An 18,661-nucleotide genomic window follows, 5' to 3' on the forward strand; every position below is an offset into this window, starting at 1 on the left:
TATCTGTTAGGTTAAATTAAGTCTTACATTCTTCATGTCCCAAACATTTCACTCTCTCTTTCCAGCTGACAGAGACATCCTCACGGTACGCTCGTAAGATCTCGGGCACCACTGCTCTGCAGGAAGCCCTGAAGGAGAAGCAGCAGCACATCGAGCAGCTGCTGGCAGAGAGAGACCTGGAGCGAGCTGAGATGGCCAAAGCAACAAGTCACATCTTAGAGGTGGAGAAGGAGCTGAGCGTCCTCAAGGCACAGCATGTGCAGGTAAGAAGTGTTTGGTGTTTATTTTTACATTTGCTCTGCAGTCAACAAATCCATCAAATCACCCACTAATCTGCTCTTATTATTCATTTTTCTCTCTTGTTACTTTCTGCAGTATGTAACAGAAAATGAGGGCACCCTACAGCAGGTCAAAGCCATGCTGACGACCACACAGAAAGACAAACTAGAACTGGCCAATCAGCTTGAAGAAGAGAAAAGGTAATCGCAAAGGCTGTCACTTTTCCTATTTTTTTAACCTCTCTCACACATTTTAATTTAACTCTGTATCTTTGTTTATTTGTTTTTTAAGTGGATAAATCCAAAAGATGGCAGTTTCATTGCTGTCATATGTCAAACTTTCTTTCCATTTGACCTTGTTATTCATCCATGGATTTACTTACAAGAGATCTAAATTATTTGTAGTGAAGATTTGCCCTTGCCAGTGTTTATCTCTGTCTTGTTTTACTGATTTCCTGGTATGTAACACCTGCCAACACAGTAAAAGTCAACAAATGTAAGAAATCACAAATGTTGTACAAATCTGCAGCCTTTAATGCAGCATTCCCACAAAAGTAATTTGTTTTCTACAAACAAAACAGTATTTTCAAGCATGTTTTATATTTTTTTTCACAAATGTGTCATAGATTTAATGCCCTTTTAAGTAACTAACACGGGCATCTTTGTATTAAAAAACACATGTAAATTACTAAATCACTAAACTGTAAGTAAATCAGTGAACAGACAATACCAAAGATTATTTTCCATATTACATTTGTGGGAATTTTTATAAATTTGCATATTTTATAGCTATGACATTTAAAGGAATGTAGATATTATTTGCTGTAAGCAACTGCTGCATTTGTAGAAAATTTATTACATTTGTTGGATTATTCCATTAAAAGTTGCAGGTCTGGGGCACCAGTTTAGCTCAACTGGTCTGGTATGTAGGAAATGCAGTTCTTGATGCACTTTTGGCATGATCAGTTCTGGGTTTTGGTGCTTTTTAGTGCATGCCTTCCCCCAGTTTTTCCCTATTTTTCCTTTCTCACTTCAGCTATTCTATCATATAAAGGCAAGAAAAGCCTAAAGATCCTTTAGAAAATAGAATAAAAAGCTGCAGATCTGCATGCTTGTGGTTGTTACCTTTGCAGGTGTTACATGGTTAAAAAACAAAAGTACCTTCCCCAGTTACTGCCCTTCTGTCTACCTGCCCATCTGTATACTTCATCAGGTGCAAACTACCAGTTCTTTCAAAGTAAAAGCATAACTAAACACTCAAATATTCTAAATGTAACACTAAAGATTTGAAACACAGTCATTAGTAATTTTCATTTTACACAATATCATTGGATAAATTAATGCCAAAATGCAAAATAGTAAAATTATGCAAACCAGTGTGAAAGGCTCCATCATCACTTATCATGATCTGATGCCAAGTGCTCAAATGAAAAAATGAATGAATGTCTCAGTTTTGCACATAGATATAATCCTCATTATTTTATTTAGACAGTGCCATTGTTTCAAATTCTGCAAAACTGCACATCCATTATTGTTTGATTTGTTTATCCTCTGTGGCTTCTTTACAGGAAAGTGGAGGACCTCCAGTTCAGAGTAGAGGAGGAATCCATCACCAAAGGAGATCTGGAGGTATTTATCAACATCACCTAGGGTACACTCAAACTAGGGCCCGTACCATTCTGAAGAACAACTGCCCCCCTCCCCAGTCCCCTACTGGCCTGCACTCACGCTGCTCCAAGCTCAGCCAGACCTGAGCACAGACATGTCATCGCATCCTAATGTTGATGATGTGTTCTGTCCACATTGTGCTCTTGTGCGACAGTAGAGCAATAGTATCATGCTGACGCCAACCTCTTTCGTCTGGGCCAGGGCCAATGAAGTGTACTTTGCTTGAGCCCAGTATGGAGCACTCACAAGGGTCAAACAAACTCGACTTAGGGGGCCAGACGTAGCACAATACAAATCAGCTCACGTGAGTGTGCCCTAATACATATAAACTGTATCATCAAGTCAGTGTGTGAGCATTTACATCCACTGCTTCCTTAAAAAAAGATACCTAACCACGTTTAAGAGAAAAAAACTTTTTAAAAATTGTATCCTATTTTTTAAGCCACACCTTTATTTTTCTAGCCTTTTATGCCTTTTTTCTAGAGTGGAACTGTGGGTAGTGTCGGTAACAGGGATGAGAGAGTGGGGGAGTGGAAAAGGAGCCACAGGCTGGAAGTGAACCTGGGCTTCCAGTTTACATGGAGCACAACCTAACCACTAGGCCATCTGTGAAAAAGATAGCCTCGGTCATCTAGAAATTAGACAAATATATTTAATAAGATTTTAATTATTGCAATTAAACTGGTAATAAATGTTTCTTCCGTTGAGGTTACAAGATGCATCGTTTCAGGAAATGAACAAAGACCCTCCTTATCGCCGTTCCCACTTTACAAAGAGCGCTTCTTCAGTATTAGACCGCTGTGTTGGAAAACAAACCATACAGGCTTATCTTTGAAATTTCCTGGCATCAAAAGATAAGACTTTATTTTGAAACGCTGCTTTGGATATATGCAGTAAGGTTTGCTTCTGCCAACAGGGAAGATGCTCTCATGGTGCAGCATCCTTGAGGTTGGGTAAGAGAACCAAGGTGAAAAAAACAGATTTGATCTTGTTCTGGCTTTGATCCGCCGCTCAGCTATCTCAACTCTTGACTTCAAATCGAACTTCAGATGCTGTCCAGGACATTAACCTTGCATAGACTCTCTTTACTCTTTGATTCCTGTGTGTTGTGCTGAAATCTGAATGCTGTTCACAAGATTGTTTTTATCCACATGGTTGGAGTTTACACCTGTGCAGCGTGCAGCCGGTCCTCTCTGTCTTTATCTCTCTTTTGGTTTTAATTGGATACAAGTGTGCGGAGGATGTTTACAGTCTGTGTGTGTGTGAGCAGTGTCAGAGTGTGGAGGTTTGCTGTCGGCTTTACTTTGTTTGCTTGGCTGCTTCTAGATGATCAGAGAATGGCCGTGCTCTCCTCTCGTCTTCCTCTTCCTCTACACAGAGAGCTGCACAAATATTTGGACAGTGACACGTTGACACTCTGGCTCCTTATTTCCAAAGTTTTAAAACTTTTAAATTATTTAAAGACTCAAAAATCTGTGAACTTATTTGTTTTAGTTCTTAAACTTGTGTTTAAAGATTTTATCTCAGCCTTAAAATTCCAGACCAGTTAAAAAAATTATCAGTCTTGGTATTTGTGGCTTATTTTGGATTTACAGATGAGGACATATTATTAACCCCCCCAATGAAGTTTCATTTTTAAGTATATCCCAAGTGCTGTTAAACAAAGCAAGAAAATTTTAACACGGTGTTTCCAAACATCCTACTTTTATTTTGGATGCTTACTTTAATTTACTGTGGAAACAGAAACAAGCTTATTTCTGATTTTGAAAAACTACCGGGGTCAAAATTATTAGCCCCTTTTAGAACTGACCTTTTTATTGAGCCATAGCACAAACTAATGCTGTGCAATGCAGTGCTTTAACTTTGTAATGCTCAAAGCTTGTAAAATATAGTTTAAACTTAGGGTTATCTTCCAGTTTACACACAGTATGAAAACTTCTGTAAGGGTTTGAGCTGTCACTGGTGAAAGCATCATGGCAAAAACTAAAGAAATCAGTTTAGACTTGAGAAAAGAATTCTTGGTGTTCACAAAGCAGGAGAAGGAAATACAAAGTTATTCCAGCGTTTTTAAGTGTCAAGAACTGGAGTGACAAGAATAATCAAGAATTTCAAAGAGAGACTCGCAGTCCACAACAAGCCTGGAAGAAGTAGGAAAAGAAAGAGTTCAAAGACTCTGGAAAGAACACTAGTGAGAGATGTGTCTAAAGACCTCAGAACAACTGCCAAGACACCCGTGAATGACTTAGCTAAGTCAGGGATTGTGGTCACAAAGAAGACCATCTCTAGAGCCCTGCTCAGGAATGGAGTATAAGGTTATAGACCAAGAAAAAAACTACCCTTTTGCAGAAGTAACACCATCAAGCCAGACTGAAGTACGTTAAGGACAACCCTGGCAAAGATTCTGCATACTAGAAGCGTGTCCTTTGGTCAGATAAGACCAAACTAGAGCTCTTTGGTCATAGAGATGTTACATATGTTTGGAGAAAGAAAGAAGAGGCGTATAACCCAAAGAACACTGTCCTCACAGTGCAAACATGGCAGTGGGAGTGTTATGCTGTTGGGATGCTTCCCTGCGTCTGGAACTGAGAATATCATAATGGTGAAAGAAATCATGAAGACAGACGGATATGTGGAGATTAAGAAAGAAAAACTCAAGTAGCCATGAGCAAAACTGGGTCTGGGTTGTCGCTTTGTCCTCAAACACAACAATGACCCAAAACACACATGGCTCCTGTAGAAAGACTATCCCTGAAAGACGAAAGTGAACGTTATTGATTGGCCTGCACAAAGCCCTGACTTTTATCCCATTTAAAAGCTGTGGGGTGAACTGAAGAGGAGGTTTCGAGTTTATCCAAAGAAGAATGGTCTGGGATTCCTCAGGAGACGTGTCAGAGACTGTTCTCCAGAAAAAGGGAGACACAACTTATTGATTTTAACTGCATGCAAAGTGAATTGATGTAAACATCTAAAATAAAACTAGGATGTGTTAAACATCCTTGCTCTGAGAAATACTTTAAAAATGAAACTTTCATAGGGGTGCTAATAATTTCATCCTCATCTGTAAAAGGTACATAACCAATAGCTGCAGACCAAAAGACATTTTCACATCTCTCTGCCTGTTGGACTCTGATTACTTTGACGCAGACTTTAACAACACTGTAAAGACTTTTTGTCTTTTACAAACAGACAATCAAACTAACAAATAAAAGAAAACATTAAAAGACTTTCAATAACAGACTTGTAGAAAATGCTCAGACATTAAAAGACAAACTTCCTCATGAAGTGGATTCTTTGTTGATCTTACTTAACGATACATTCAGTGTTTAAGTCAAACTTAAATTAGGAGTAAAAAATGTTCGTAAGTACTTCAATGAGTCAAGAATCTCAACATCCCTACCATGAATAGTTAATAGATCCTGCTTTAGGTTTTTCTACAGTTTTTCCTAAAATCAGCAATAATTTTCTTTTTTTTTTTTTTTTTTTTTTACAGGTTAAAGTCAAGAACATTTTCATCACACCAGTTAATAAATGAGCAATCCCAAGATTATTTATGATAACCAAGATAAAGCACCAATTTAAGGGTTACCCTAATGTTGGACATATTAAATCACAGTCATTTTAAACCAAAGGTGAGAGAGTGCTGTCTAAATTGCACAAACATGTTGGCAAAATTTGGAAAGTGGGTTGCACCGATGAAGAGTGAGGACTCCTCCCTAGTTGTAATTGGAAATAAAGTCAATAAAATGATAGTTCCCCATTCAGACAAACATTTTAGTATAGATTATCATGTGAGCAATAAGCCTATTACTGCTAATCTTTCTTACTGACCATTAAACCTCCAAATCAAAATCAATGTTAACTTTAAATGATTGTGATAAATCTTAAAGACTCAAAATATTATGACATGACTCTCAACAAAACCTCCCAAGAAAGATCTCCATAAAGACATGAAAAATCTCAGTAAAAGAAGCAGTCTTGGTGTCATCTAAAGGGTGCATCAGAGAGCTAATCAGTTAGACAATGTGTCACTGTTTGCAAATGTATTGTAATTAAATGGTTTTGTATATTTACTGTAATGCACGCTACTGTCTTCTGTCTCAGCAAAGACCTTTAGAGGTTTCCTTTGATTTCCTTTTTCCTAAGGCCTGATTTCTGCTCTTTAACCTCTCTCTGAAATGACAGTGTTGTTGCAGGGTTTCCTACTATTTCCACAATATGGTCTTTTTTTTGTCATTTCTTAATATAATTTAGGATATTTTCAGGAGAAGTCATGGATGTTGTGTTTTCTCTCTTCAGCAAACCACGGTTGAGGAGCAGAGTCGTATCGTGCAGCTGGAGGAGGAGCTCAGCCAGCGGAAGGCAGAGATCGAAAACCTGCAGACACAACTCAGAGGAACTGAAACGAGCCCGACTAACAAAGTTGAGGCCGCCCAGGGGTCCGACACCCAGGCGGAGGCCCTCCTCCAGAAAGAGCAGCCATTGTCAGTGAGCCGAGTGCAGGAGAGCAGTGAGCTCAAAGAGAAGTACGAGGCGGCGGCAGCAGCAAGCCAGCAGGAGATTGAGACGCTGAAGGCGTTGGTGGAGGCAAAGAACCAGGAGATCAGTGAGATGAAGCAGAAAGTTCAACAGGCCACCAAGGAGAACATGGAAATGATGGACACCTGGAAGGTATTCTGCTGATTTCTTTTTAAGTAGGTCTTTTTGGTTTGTGCTGCGAGCTCTTGCAAAGCATTCTGGGGTTGCTCATAGTGTTAACCAAGAAAGCCGCTTTGAAAAGCTTCTGTATTTTTTTTTTTTTTTTTACCTCATTGACTAAAATTCATCCCTGTAGAGTAAAGATGTAATGATAATAAAATGTCATATGATGATTATATTGATCAGTATGGTATTATTATGGTATTGTTATAATGTGCTGAAAAAGTAAAGATAAATCACACTGAAATCAATTCAGTGTGATTTATATATGTAAAAAAAAAAAAATTAAAGATCCTGAAATTAACAGCACATAGCACTTTATGTTTTCATCATTATTGAAATGTAAAAATTCAAAAGTAATATACTTAAAGATTGTCAAAATTTTCACTACTTTGAAATTGCAAGCTTTAATCGATACATCAAACATAATTTTTATGTTTTATTGTACCAACATTTAACAAAATTAAAATCACATGCTCACACGGTATGGTTTTACTATTTAAGATTAGAATACTACAGGAAAACTGGAATTAGTTTACACAGTAACCTACCACAGTACCCATTTACCCTGCATCCACATTATGCATTCCTGAGCTGGTTCTGTGCACGTAGTATGAAATATCATGAAACAGACTGGTTGCATGCTTCTAGGATTTGCAAAGAAGTTGGTACTAAATGAGAGGACCAGCTTGCTACCAGTCATATCAGATCATTACCTAAATTTTGTAATTCAGGTCGTTGGTCTATTTTTTGTAGCAGCTTTAGTACAGATCTACTCCAAGCCATAGTTACAGAAAGAAAGAGAGCAGAGGACAGACGCAGAGGTGTCTCCTCATTCCTAAAAAAATATTTATGTCCTGGTTCAGCCTGCTGAGCTTTTTCTGCTCACATGAGTAAACAAATTTATGCTGCATGCTGTCTGGGCAGTAATTGTTGTAATATTAAAGCGCAGTTATTGCAAATGGTCTAAATAATGATAAAAATGTGAACAATATTGCTAATTTTATCGTGGCAAATTTTAAGGCATTTTGTTCATTTAAACGATTGTTTATTGTAGTTCTCATAAGGATATTTCCCTCCTCTTTTCCCTTTTCGCCTCTAAGTTGACTTCTTGTAATTGTAAGGTTCTTTTGTCTTTTATTTAAGGAAGGAGGAGTCATAGTCTAAAAAAAAAGTTAGTTTGAAAGCGGATTTTACAAAGTGCTTTTTTACTTGTTTTGACCAGAGGACAGGGAAAAGTTTCCTCTTTTTTTCTTAAATACAAAAGAAAAGAATGTATATCAGACATAGAAAAAAGATAACTAGGATTTTTTTTTTCTTCACTTGTCTCCCTTTGCATCTGAACTTTCAACTTAGTCCTCTGGGCATAAAAAAAAAATCTTTAATTTAAAAAATATAACAATGTGAGAATAAGAATGTTGAACTGAATCAAAAGTGTACGGAAGTCTACATTTCAACTTAAACAGTGCAGTAATTCTTCTCTCTTTTCTCTGCAGGCTAAATTTGACACTTTGGTGAGTGACCACCAGCGCTCCCTTGAGGAGCTGAAGGCCACACTGAGCGGCGATCACCCAGCTCCAGAAGGTCAGGAACAGGACGCACAAGAGCTGAGAACCGCTCTGGAGAGCCTGAAGATGGAGCACCAGCTGGAGGTGGAGAACCTCAAGGCCAAACACAAAATCGAAGCTGCTATTCTCACCAAGGAGCGAGAAGACCTCTGTACTCGTCTGCAGGAGGCCAAAGAGCAACTAGCTGAGGGAAACCAGGCACCGAGGACCGAGCATGAGGCTAAGAGTGGCAAACATGCGCTGGAGGAGGCTACGGAGAAGCTACAGAGGGCGGAGCAGAGGCTGGCAGAGATGGAAAAGCACCAGCTGGAGCAGGACAGAGTCACAGTGGAGCTAAGAGAGAGACTGGAGCTGTCAGAGAAGAAGATGACAGACTACAAGGCGCTGCAGAAAGCTCAGGCTGAGAGCCAGGAAGAGATCCAGAAACTGGAGGAGAAGCTGAGGGTGACAGCCAACCAGCTCCAGGCCATCCAGGCTGACCGCTACACATCCCATGATGCAAATGTAGGAGAATAATTAGAAGTAATAACGTTTATGATATGCTTTCTTGTTGCTTTGTTGATGTATAAATCCATAAATACTCTCTTCTCTTACAGGTGATAGAAGATAATGAAATATCAGATGAAAAGATGAAGCTAAAACAGAATACAGAAGGTAAAAGTTGTGATTTATTCTTATTAGGACATTTTTTTCTCTTTTTAGCTGTGTTCATGTTTTCCTGTGTAGCATTAGTTGTAAGCGTTGTAAATCATTTCAGAATAAACTATTCATCCATTGGTTAAAAAATGGAAATTAGTCAACACATATTTAGTATTTTGGAGGCATCTCCGTTGGTGGTAGATCAGGTGATTAAGAGTTAACCACTGTCTCTAAATAAAAAATCTTAAATTAGAAAGAAGTATTAGCTATTCTGCAGCAATTGCGTCTGATAACTTGGCATTTGCTCATGTTTCCCAAAACTCCTACTTCAGTTTAATCTCATGAAATGGATGGAGGAATGCTCATATATGAAATGAAATAAAGTCAATCAATTAATCCACCTTTACATGTATAGCACCAATTTGAAACCAATGTTATCACAAGACACTTTACAAAGAGGGCAGGTCTAGACTTACTCATTGTTATAATAAGGTTTGAGACTGACTAAGAGGTAGATACAGTGTGTCTGTGGGGTCTGTGAAAGTATTAAAAGTTGATCAGTCAATTTAGCCAAAAAAGGCTTTTGAAAAGTATTAAAAAGTCAATTTTGTTACTTTTTAAAATTGTTAAATCAACCAAACAAGATTGTGATGAGGTTTTCTGCTTTTGCTTTATATTTGATTTTAATCACATATGATGTTCTTTTGAAACTCTGCCAGATTATTAAAGTCAATATAACTCATCTATAGTGAGCTATATTCTATTAGCAGCAGTAAAGGAATTATGGAAACATCAATGCATCAAAATCTGAATGTTATAGGTATCCTGAAATGGGCAATAATGCTGTGTATTTTTTTTTTCCTCAAACCTAAATGTATGCTGTTCTACTTTCTGGTTTTAAATGAAGTGCAAACTTATAAAAGGGTATTTCAAAACTGTGGTATGGCTACTCTAGGTTGTTAAAGCAAAGAAATAAGGCATTAGATGGTCAGCTCTCTTATGGTATCAAACCGAGGTCTATTTCCCCATATTCCACTAAGACTTTTGGCTGAACCAGTCCAAACCAAGCCGTGCTGACTCACTTTTCAATCAACAGTTTGTCTGTGTCGGGCTACGCCAAGCCGCACTTAGAAAGGTCCTGCTCTTGAGCAGGGCCCAAACGTGGCTGCCCCTCCTCCAGACACGCCCGAAGACATCACAGCAAGGATGTTATCATGAGTGGACGCCTCGCAGACGTGTTTAAGTAGCAACCGCTGCACCAAACTTTGAAATACCTGCTGGTTTACCAATAGAAGAAGAAGAAACTTTGAAGCAGAAAATTGGCTGCCTCTTCTTCATCAGTGCTTACTGAAGCACTGTCATCGACACAAAATGCTGCATCATCAGCTCCAGACGTTCCCTAAGACAAGTAGCTGGGTTATGGTGGAAAAGCAAATCCCCTGCCATGTCTCAATTGATTGTAGTATAAAAACATCTTTGCCTGGAAGGTCCAGTCACTGGTTAATCAGAATTCCTGGCTACCATTACACTATAAAGACAAAAGAACACTCAATGCAATTCATAGAAAAGGTTATTGAAAACGTATAAGTTGGGATCTAAAGAAATTTCACTGAACATCCTCTTGAGTTCAGTTGAATCTATCATCAAGAAATGAAAGGAATATGGCATGCATGTATACTTTGAATACATTTCTGACCCTAATAGCATCACAGTTAGCATGTTAATATTGCCAGCCCTAGTAGAGACATTAAAACTAACAATGCAATAAAAACAGGACATTCAAATAATTAAACTGATCAGACAAAAAGGAAATAAAAAAGGTTATAAAATGATTTTAAAAAGGCAGCTTTCATGATTCTTAGCATCAGGGATAACACTTGCAATGACGTTTTAATAAATGATTTGCGGACTTTGTCACTATTTCCCTGAGGCTTGCTTAGTTTTTTTCTACTTTCTTGACATTTTTGTCTTTCCACAGAAACAATGGAGAAGTTGTTAAAAAGAGAAAAAGAAGTTTCAACTCTAACGTCTCAAGTTGAAGCCCTGAAATCCCAGATAGCAGGTAAAAACACTGTGATCCAAAGTCAAGGAGCTGGCAGTGACCTTTTCCCAACTCCTGGGTCTTTTTCTTAAAGCTCTTTATCTCCAAATGTTTGAGTTTCTGTAAAAGAGATCACTTTCACTTTCACTTTTCACACAGTAACAGAAATAATAAAAACAAGAACTTTTGTTTAGCCTGTTGGGGAATCATCGAGTTTTAGCAGCTCATATTTCCTGCCCTTTGGCCAGTATGGGTTTTATATTCTGAAGAAATTGACATTTTTCTTCCAAAGTGTCATTTTATCAATGTTTCTCTCTTTGTTCGGCTGTGAGACATCTGCTTTTGCAGCGGCACTTCCAGCTGCTCACATCCCATTTTTCTCTCTCACCAGCGCTGGAAAGCAAAGCCCGCTCTGGGGAGAAGAAAGCGGAGGCCTTGGCTCGTGAGAAAGCACGTGTGGAGGCAGAACTGGAGTCCATGACCAAGAAGTCCCACGATGCCTCCGGGCAGCTGGTGCACATCAGCCAGGAGCTGCTGAAGAAAGAGAGGTATGGAGATGTGGTTTATTGATTTTACAATTTACCTCTGCACTTACAGGGAGTGACAAATTGTATCAGCGCACATTTAGACACGACATATGAAAATACATCAGATTATCAATTTGATAATGGATACGTACTTGGACGCCACAGGCAGGGTATTGATTTTATTCTACGTATTGTCAACTTGAACTTTTCATTTGAATGATACTATTTCATCCAGTAATGTTTCATCTGAATAAAATCTATACTGCTTATTAGCTCCGCCAGGAGCTGCATTACAATCAACGTTTACAACAAGAGCTTTTATTTTCCACTGGAGCCAATAATGCAGTTAATAAAAGGATGTTTTTTGTCGAGCTGTTATTTTTAGAGTTGTTCTTTTACAAGAGCTTGTGTTTGCTGCATTTAAACTTTCAGCTTTTAATACAATTTTACTGACCAGCTCACAATGTAATGAGAATACTGGGACTATTTACTCTCCTCTCTTTAATTTAGAAGTTTGTTGTCCCTCAGGGGAAATCATTTCTGCATACAGGCTTTATAGTAAAAACACATAAAAGTAAAACGGAAAGCAATTAACTTCATAAATATATTCTGCAGGATAAAATGAGCTCAGCAAGCGTCAATGGAGAAGCCTCGAGCTGCACAGCAAGAAACTGATGTTCACTTTAAAATATTTTATTCTCTCTACACAGTTCATGTGTGATTATTAAAAAGCATGCAGTCTATACAGCATCATGATTATTACATGACAGTCATGTGAGAAAAACCCTGTTGCTGTGGGTAAAATGTAGTAAGATGTATTAAACTGAGGAAATGTTGGACACAGAGAATACTGATTACAGAGATTTAATAGAAGTCTGCTTCCATGCCTGCAATAGCCGAGGCCATCTGTCAGGGCCTTTCTTGTCTACTTGTTATCTCAAGAACTCTTAAGAAATCATCTTCAAATGTGGCACAAATGTCCACTCTGACTCAAGACAATCTGATTGGATTTTGGAGGTCAACATTCAAGGTCATTTGTCTCTTGCCCGTGACTGCTGTGTTTCAAAAAACTTTGTTAACATTTTTCAAACCCTGCACACATGTCCTCTCAAAGCAACTGCTGCATTTGATTTTGTTAAAATACATGTTCTTTGATATGGAGTTCGTCCTCCTCTTGCAGCTGTAACAGTCTCCACTCTTCTTGGAAATAGCTTTCCACACGATTTTGGAGTGTTTCTGTGGGACTTTGTTCTCATTCATTCTGTAATATATTTATGAGAACAGGAACATATTTTTGACAAGAAGTCCTGGCTTGCAATCTCTGTTCCAGTTCATCCAAAAAAGTGCTCAATGGGGTCTCTATAGTCCTTGCTTTGTGCATTGGGGCACAGTCACGTTAGAACAGAAAAGGGCCTTCCCCAAACTGTTGCCACAAAGTTGGAAGCATAGCATTGTCAAAAATGTCTTGGTATGCTGAATCATTAATATTGCCCTTCACTGCAGATAAGGAGCCGAGCTAGAACCCTGAAAAACAGCCCATCACTCCTCAGCCAAACTTCACAATTGGCACAATGGGGTCAGCCAGGGTCTCCAGGCATTCACAAAACCCACGCTTGCCCATTTGACTGCCAAACAGAGAGGTTACGTCACTCTAGTGTAGGTGTGCTTTACACCACTCCATCCAACGCTTGACATTGGACTTGGTGATGTGAGGCTTACATGCAGCTGCTCAGCCATGAGAACCCAATGCATGAAGCTCCAGCCACACAATTTTTGTGTTAGCACTAATGCCAGTGGAAGTTCAGAACTCTACAGCTATGGAGTCAGCAGAGCATTGGTGACATTTATACACCATGCGCTTTAGGAGTTGTTGGCCACGCTCTGTGATTTTACGTGGTCTTTTGCTTTGTGGCTGAGTTGCTGTTGTTCCTAAACTCTCCCACTCTCTACTAACATCACTTACAGTTGACTGTGGAATATCCAGCAGTGATGACATTTCACAAATGGTCTTCTTGCAAAGCTGGCATCCATCACAGTATTACGTTTGAAGTTACTGAGCTCTTAATGACTAGGTGCTTGATTTTGTTCACCTGTGGCAATGGGTCTGATCGAAACACCTGATTTCAGTAAGGTGGAGAAAAAGAAATTACCCTTGACCGGATGCCAAAGACTTGCATTTTTGTTGCTTGTGCCAAAACAGTTATCAGTATCAATAAATTTCCCTAAAACTATATCTAAGTAAAAAAGCAATCAGTTTGTCATCCCCGCATTGAGCTCTTTGTATGAAAAGTGCTTCACAGAAAGCACACTTGTAAAGCAACCGTCCCAGGTTTCTACTCGTCTGTTATTCAGCTACACACTTTTACTTTTAAGTTAATGCAGCAGCGTCGGCATCCCATTGATTAATTTTTAGGTGTTTCTGGCAAATATTCACAAAGCTCCTAAGCCCACATTTTCTGCTAATGCTCCTGTTGAAAAATGTAGCTATTTTCTTTAAAACTCTGATAAATGAGATCGTTATTTAACCACCAGAGTGTAAAGGGAAGGTCATCAGAGGTAGGGATTTATTAAAGAGAATCAGGCACATTCACATTCAGACCATGTACTATTCTCACACAGTGGTCTAATTGTATTACATTATTGGCAATCGTACATGGTGCAGTTCTTACATTATTGATGGTTATGATGGTAGTAAATGCTAAAAGGCACTAAAAATAAGTGCCTCTGGCGATAGCACAATTTTTTTCTGTGCATCATGCTGACAGCAGTTATGTTGCATACAATAAAAGTATACAACATTAGTGCTATTCAATGGGAATAACATTAGCTCTCTTTATGTTCCTGCCACTTTTTCAGTCTGTGACATTTTTTAAGGGAAACAAAGTAGAACATCGCCTCAAGACAGTCAGTGTAGACGCTGTTGCCCATTTTATCAAACCACAGAGAAGGAGAAATTATGATTCTTAGAAGCAAACCATGAGACACACTTTAAATAATCTGTAAGTTTTCATTTCAAGAGTACAAAAATGCCTTCAAGGAGAAGTTGGGTTAAATTTTTAAGCTGTTTACTTGTCTTTTTTATGTTGCAATTTGCTTATTGAAATGTGAGCTGACAGTTTTGAACTGACCTGCAAAAACAGTAACAGACACTGAAAAAGACATCACATGCATTGTGCTGTTGTACAGAGTAAAACTTGGATGCCACACAGTCATCATCACATAAGAAGTAAATTTATGAGCAGGTTATAGATTGGATGGAGAGAAAAGAAGCCATATTTTTTTTAAAGTAATAAAGAAATACCCGCTAGCTTTGTAAAGAGGTTTATGTGGATGGTTAGTCTGAGGAAGAAGGTATGAGATTTTGACTGGAATGTATGCAGATGATGCAAAAATTGGGTACATGCCAATCTGGAGCAAGGTTAGTAGTTGTAGGAATTCCAAGTTATTTGTTTAGATAGGTCGCACATCAAAGTTTCAGACTTTTTTTGTCTAAAGAAATGACTGAAAGGTTGTAACCATTTAAAGATAGGTAGATAGAGATTTACTACCTGAAAGTAAGAGTTACTGGGTTACTGCATCATGAGAGTAAGTAGCAACTTGAGAATTTTGTCACTCAATCAATGCCAGCTGACAACAGAGTATCCTGCTAGCCATTTAATTACTGTGCCTATAAAAAGTATTGACTGCCTTGAATGTTTAACCCTTTTAATGATTTTATAAATCAATCAGCCAATATAATTTGGCTTTTTTGGCCAAAAACACACCCCCTGAAATGTCAATGAAAAGAGGTTTCTACAAAGTAATGTCAAATAAAATATGTAATCCAAAAAAAGTGACTGCATAAATATTCACCCCTTCAAATCAGTGTTTAGTAGATGCACATTTATCTTCAATCAGTCTGTGTGGATAGGTCTCAATCAGGCTTGCACATCTGGACGATGCAATTTTACTCCATTCTTCTTTGCAAAACTGCTCAAGCTCTGTCAGGTTGCAACAGGGATTTGGTGTGAACAGCTCCTCTCAAGTCCAGCCACAAATTTTCAAATGGATTGAGGTCTGGGCTTTGACTCAGGCACTCCATAACATTCACCTTGTTGTCTTTAAACCATTTCTTTGTAGCTTTCGCTGTATTCTATAAAAAACAGTTATGCCAGGCTTTTTTTCATTGACTTCAGCTCAGCATTTAACACAATCATCCCTAGCAGACTGGTATCGAAACTAAACAACATCGGCCTCCCACACTCCACCTGCCTTTGGATTAAGGACTTCCTCAGCGACCGACCACAGAGAGTCAGAGTAGGGCCCCACCTCTCCACAGCACTCAGCCTCAACACTGGCTACCCACAAGGATGTGCACTGAGCCCCCTGCTTTACACACTCTAAACACATGACTGCACCCCCACCCACCCAGGCAACTCCATCATGAAGTACGCAGACGACACCACAGTGGTCGGGCTCATCTCAGGGGGAGATGAATCTGCTTACAGGGATGAGGTCAAAAAACTGTCATCATGGTGCAGCATCAACAACCTGGTCCTCAACACAACTAAGACTAAAGAAATAATAGTGGACCTCAGGAGAAACAGATCTGACCCTCAGCCCATACACATTAACGGGGACTGTGTGGAGAGGGTCTCGGACTTCAAGTTCTTGGGCCTGCCACTGAATGATGACCTAACCTGGAAAACAAACACCACAGCGCTGATCAAAAAGGCACAGCAGCGACTCCACTTCCTGAGGGTCCTAAAGAGCAACGCCCTGGCCAAGGAGCTGCTGGTGTCCTTTTACAGATGCTCCATTGAAAGTGCACTGGCATACAGCATCCCAGTGTGGTTTTCTAGCTGCACTGCTCAGGAGAAGACTGCTCTCCAGAGAGTCATCAACACAGCACGGAAAATCACAGGCTGTGCTCTCCTCTCCTTAGAGGAGCTGTTCAGGTCGCGCTGCCACAGGAAGGCCCTGGGCATCCTCAAGGACTCATCCCACCCAGCACATCACCTGTTCCAACTGCTACCTTTAGGAAGACAGTTCAGGACAATAAGAACCAGAACTAACAGACTGAAAAACAGCACATATCCCAGAGCAGTTTCAATATTAAATGAGAAACTGCTCTAGCACTAAATGGAACTGCAAAAGAAATTGTTGTACATTGTAAAATGACAATAAAATGATTCTGATTCTGATGCTACAGGTCCTTGATTTGCTCAAAAATAAAATTTCTACCAAGCTGTAGTTCTCTTGCAGACTGAATAAGATTGTCCTCCAAAATTTTCCAATATTTTGCCACGTTCATTTTACCCTTACCTTTACAAGCCTTCTGGGGCAGGCTGCAGAGAAGCATCCCCACAGCATGATGCTGCCACCACTGTGCATCACAGTCGGGATGGTGGGTTTGTGGGGATGTGCAGTGTTTGGTGTCCACCAAATGTAGCATCTTGTCTGGTGGCAAAAAAAGCACCATTTTGGTCTCATTAGACCAAAGAACTCTCTTCCACTTGGCCATGGAGTCTCCCACATTCCTGTTAGTGATCTGTAGTTGAGATTTAAAGAGATTTTCTTTAGCAGTGGCTTTCTCTTTGCCACTCTCCCATCTCAGCTGAAGCTTGTAACTCCTTCAGAGTAGTCAGAGGTGTCTTGGTGGTCTCTCTTACTAGTCTTGTTTGTGAGGATGGCCTAATAATGGATTTAACTGGGGGATGTTCAGTGCCTTAGACATATTTTGGACATTCATGAATACATTTTTTGTATCAATCCCATGACCTATACTTTTCAATAACCTTTCTCTGAGTTGCTTGGAGTGTCTTTTGACTTTATAATGTAATGGTAGCCAGGAATACTGACCAACCAGTGACTTGACCTTTCAGACACAGGTGTCTTTATACTACTATCACTTGAGACACATTCACTGCACTCAGGTGATCCCCCATTTCAATAATTGTATCAGTATTTTTTCTCTTGGAACAGTTCTGCCCTTCATCAGCACCCTCTATGGGGTGTTGAGCAGGATGTGAAATATAATCCATGATATGAAAATTTGAAACAGTCTGTCTGTCCTATCAGGTTACATACATGCATGAACATACCTAAAATTTTCTGAAAATTTTTGAGTTTAACACGTGTAAATAAAGCTAAAATGTGGGGATTTTGTGGCCAGAAGAATGGCTTTACAAAGGAAGGATAGAAAAACTGATCATTATGAGAAAGGAGAGCTGCTTTTTAATTTAAAAAGATTAAAATTAGTCCACATATTTTGATCCTGCAACTGTTTATTATTTTTGCACATTAGGGGGCAACAAAAACAAACTAAACCTGCATTTTCAGCAGTATCTTGTTCACACAATATGCATGCATTTCACTCCAGACATTTATAGTATTATAAAAATATTGGATTGAGCCGCTTTGGAAAATGCTCTAATAACCCAGCATCCTGAAGGCCAGAAGTCAAAGACAATGACCTCCCTGGGTAATATGTCTCATTTGCAGATTGCTGAATGTATACATGTTTCTAAAATCTGTATGCAGGCAAACAGCCAAAATGGAGTTTATGCTAAAATGCATAGACAATTTGACTTTGTGAAAGGAGCATCCAACCATCCATCCACAGGCCAGTTTGACATCCTCAGAGACTAGGCCGCCTACACAATCCCCAACAGCCACACTGGCTAACCTTTTGCTTACATAATGGAGTGATAAGCTTTTTAAATGGTAATAATCTTTGTGCAAGGTCTGAGCAGATGTACCACTCGTATATTCCCTGACAGATAAATGCATCGCCTCTCTAATATCACCAAAACAAGATCCACAGCGAGTCAAGGCCATCCTGCAGGCCACAGAAGCTCTAGTGGAAAAATGGTTCTATTTTTTCAGCTCTGTTAAATATTCATGGTTCATTTGTGTGTTTTAATGTCATTTTCCTTCTATTTATTAAATCCAGGAGTCTGAATGAGCTGAGAGTGCTACTCCTTGAATCCCATCGTCACTCACGGGACATGGAGAAAGATCTGAGCCGAGAGGTGCACAAGGCTGAATGGAAGGTCAAAGAGCAGAAACTGCAGGATGACATCAAGACCCTGCGTGAAAAACTGCTTCTACTGGTGAGAAAACAGGACTGGTGATCTGTATGCATCCTTCAACTGTTGTGGTATCCTAGAAATGTTGTAAATACAATAGAAGAATGGGTAAATATACACTTGAGGACTGTATTGTTACTTATCAAGGGCATTTTTGTGATATAAAAGACACATA

The 18,661-nt window shown here is 39.2% G+C and overlaps 1 protein-coding gene across 3 annotated transcripts in view; it reads left to right on the forward strand.

Moving 5' to 3' along the window:
• The window catches only part of clip2 (CAP-GLY domain containing linker protein 2), a 70,742-nt gene that overhangs the window by 45,979 nt on the left and 6,102 nt on the right, over window positions 1-18,661 (forward strand). For 2 of the 3 annotated variants that reach the window (XM_041802165.1, XM_041802166.1), the window contains exons 6-15: window positions 66-263; window positions 376-479; window positions 1,847-1,907; window positions 2,863-2,913; window positions 6,243-6,614; window positions 8,138-8,713; window positions 8,806-8,863; window positions 10,827-10,910; window positions 11,281-11,437; window positions 18,351-18,510. In XM_041802165.1, the coding sequence (XP_041658099.1) occupies window positions 66-263; window positions 376-479; window positions 1,847-1,907; window positions 2,863-2,913; window positions 6,243-6,614; window positions 8,138-8,713; window positions 8,806-8,863; window positions 10,827-10,910; window positions 11,281-11,437; window positions 18,351-18,510 (1,821 nt within the window). The remainder of the gene's footprint in view (window positions 1-65; window positions 264-375; window positions 480-1,846; window positions 1,908-2,862; window positions 2,914-6,242; window positions 6,615-8,137; window positions 8,714-8,805; window positions 8,864-10,826; window positions 10,911-11,280; window positions 11,438-18,350; window positions 18,511-18,661) is intronic. The other variant, XM_041802167.1, reaches the window with a different exon arrangement.

This window comes from Cheilinus undulatus, linkage group 12 (genome assembly GCF_018320785.1).
Source record: "Cheilinus undulatus linkage group 12, ASM1832078v1, whole genome shotgun sequence".
Lineage (NCBI taxonomy): Eukaryota > Metazoa > Chordata > Actinopteri > Labriformes > Labridae > Cheilinus > Cheilinus undulatus.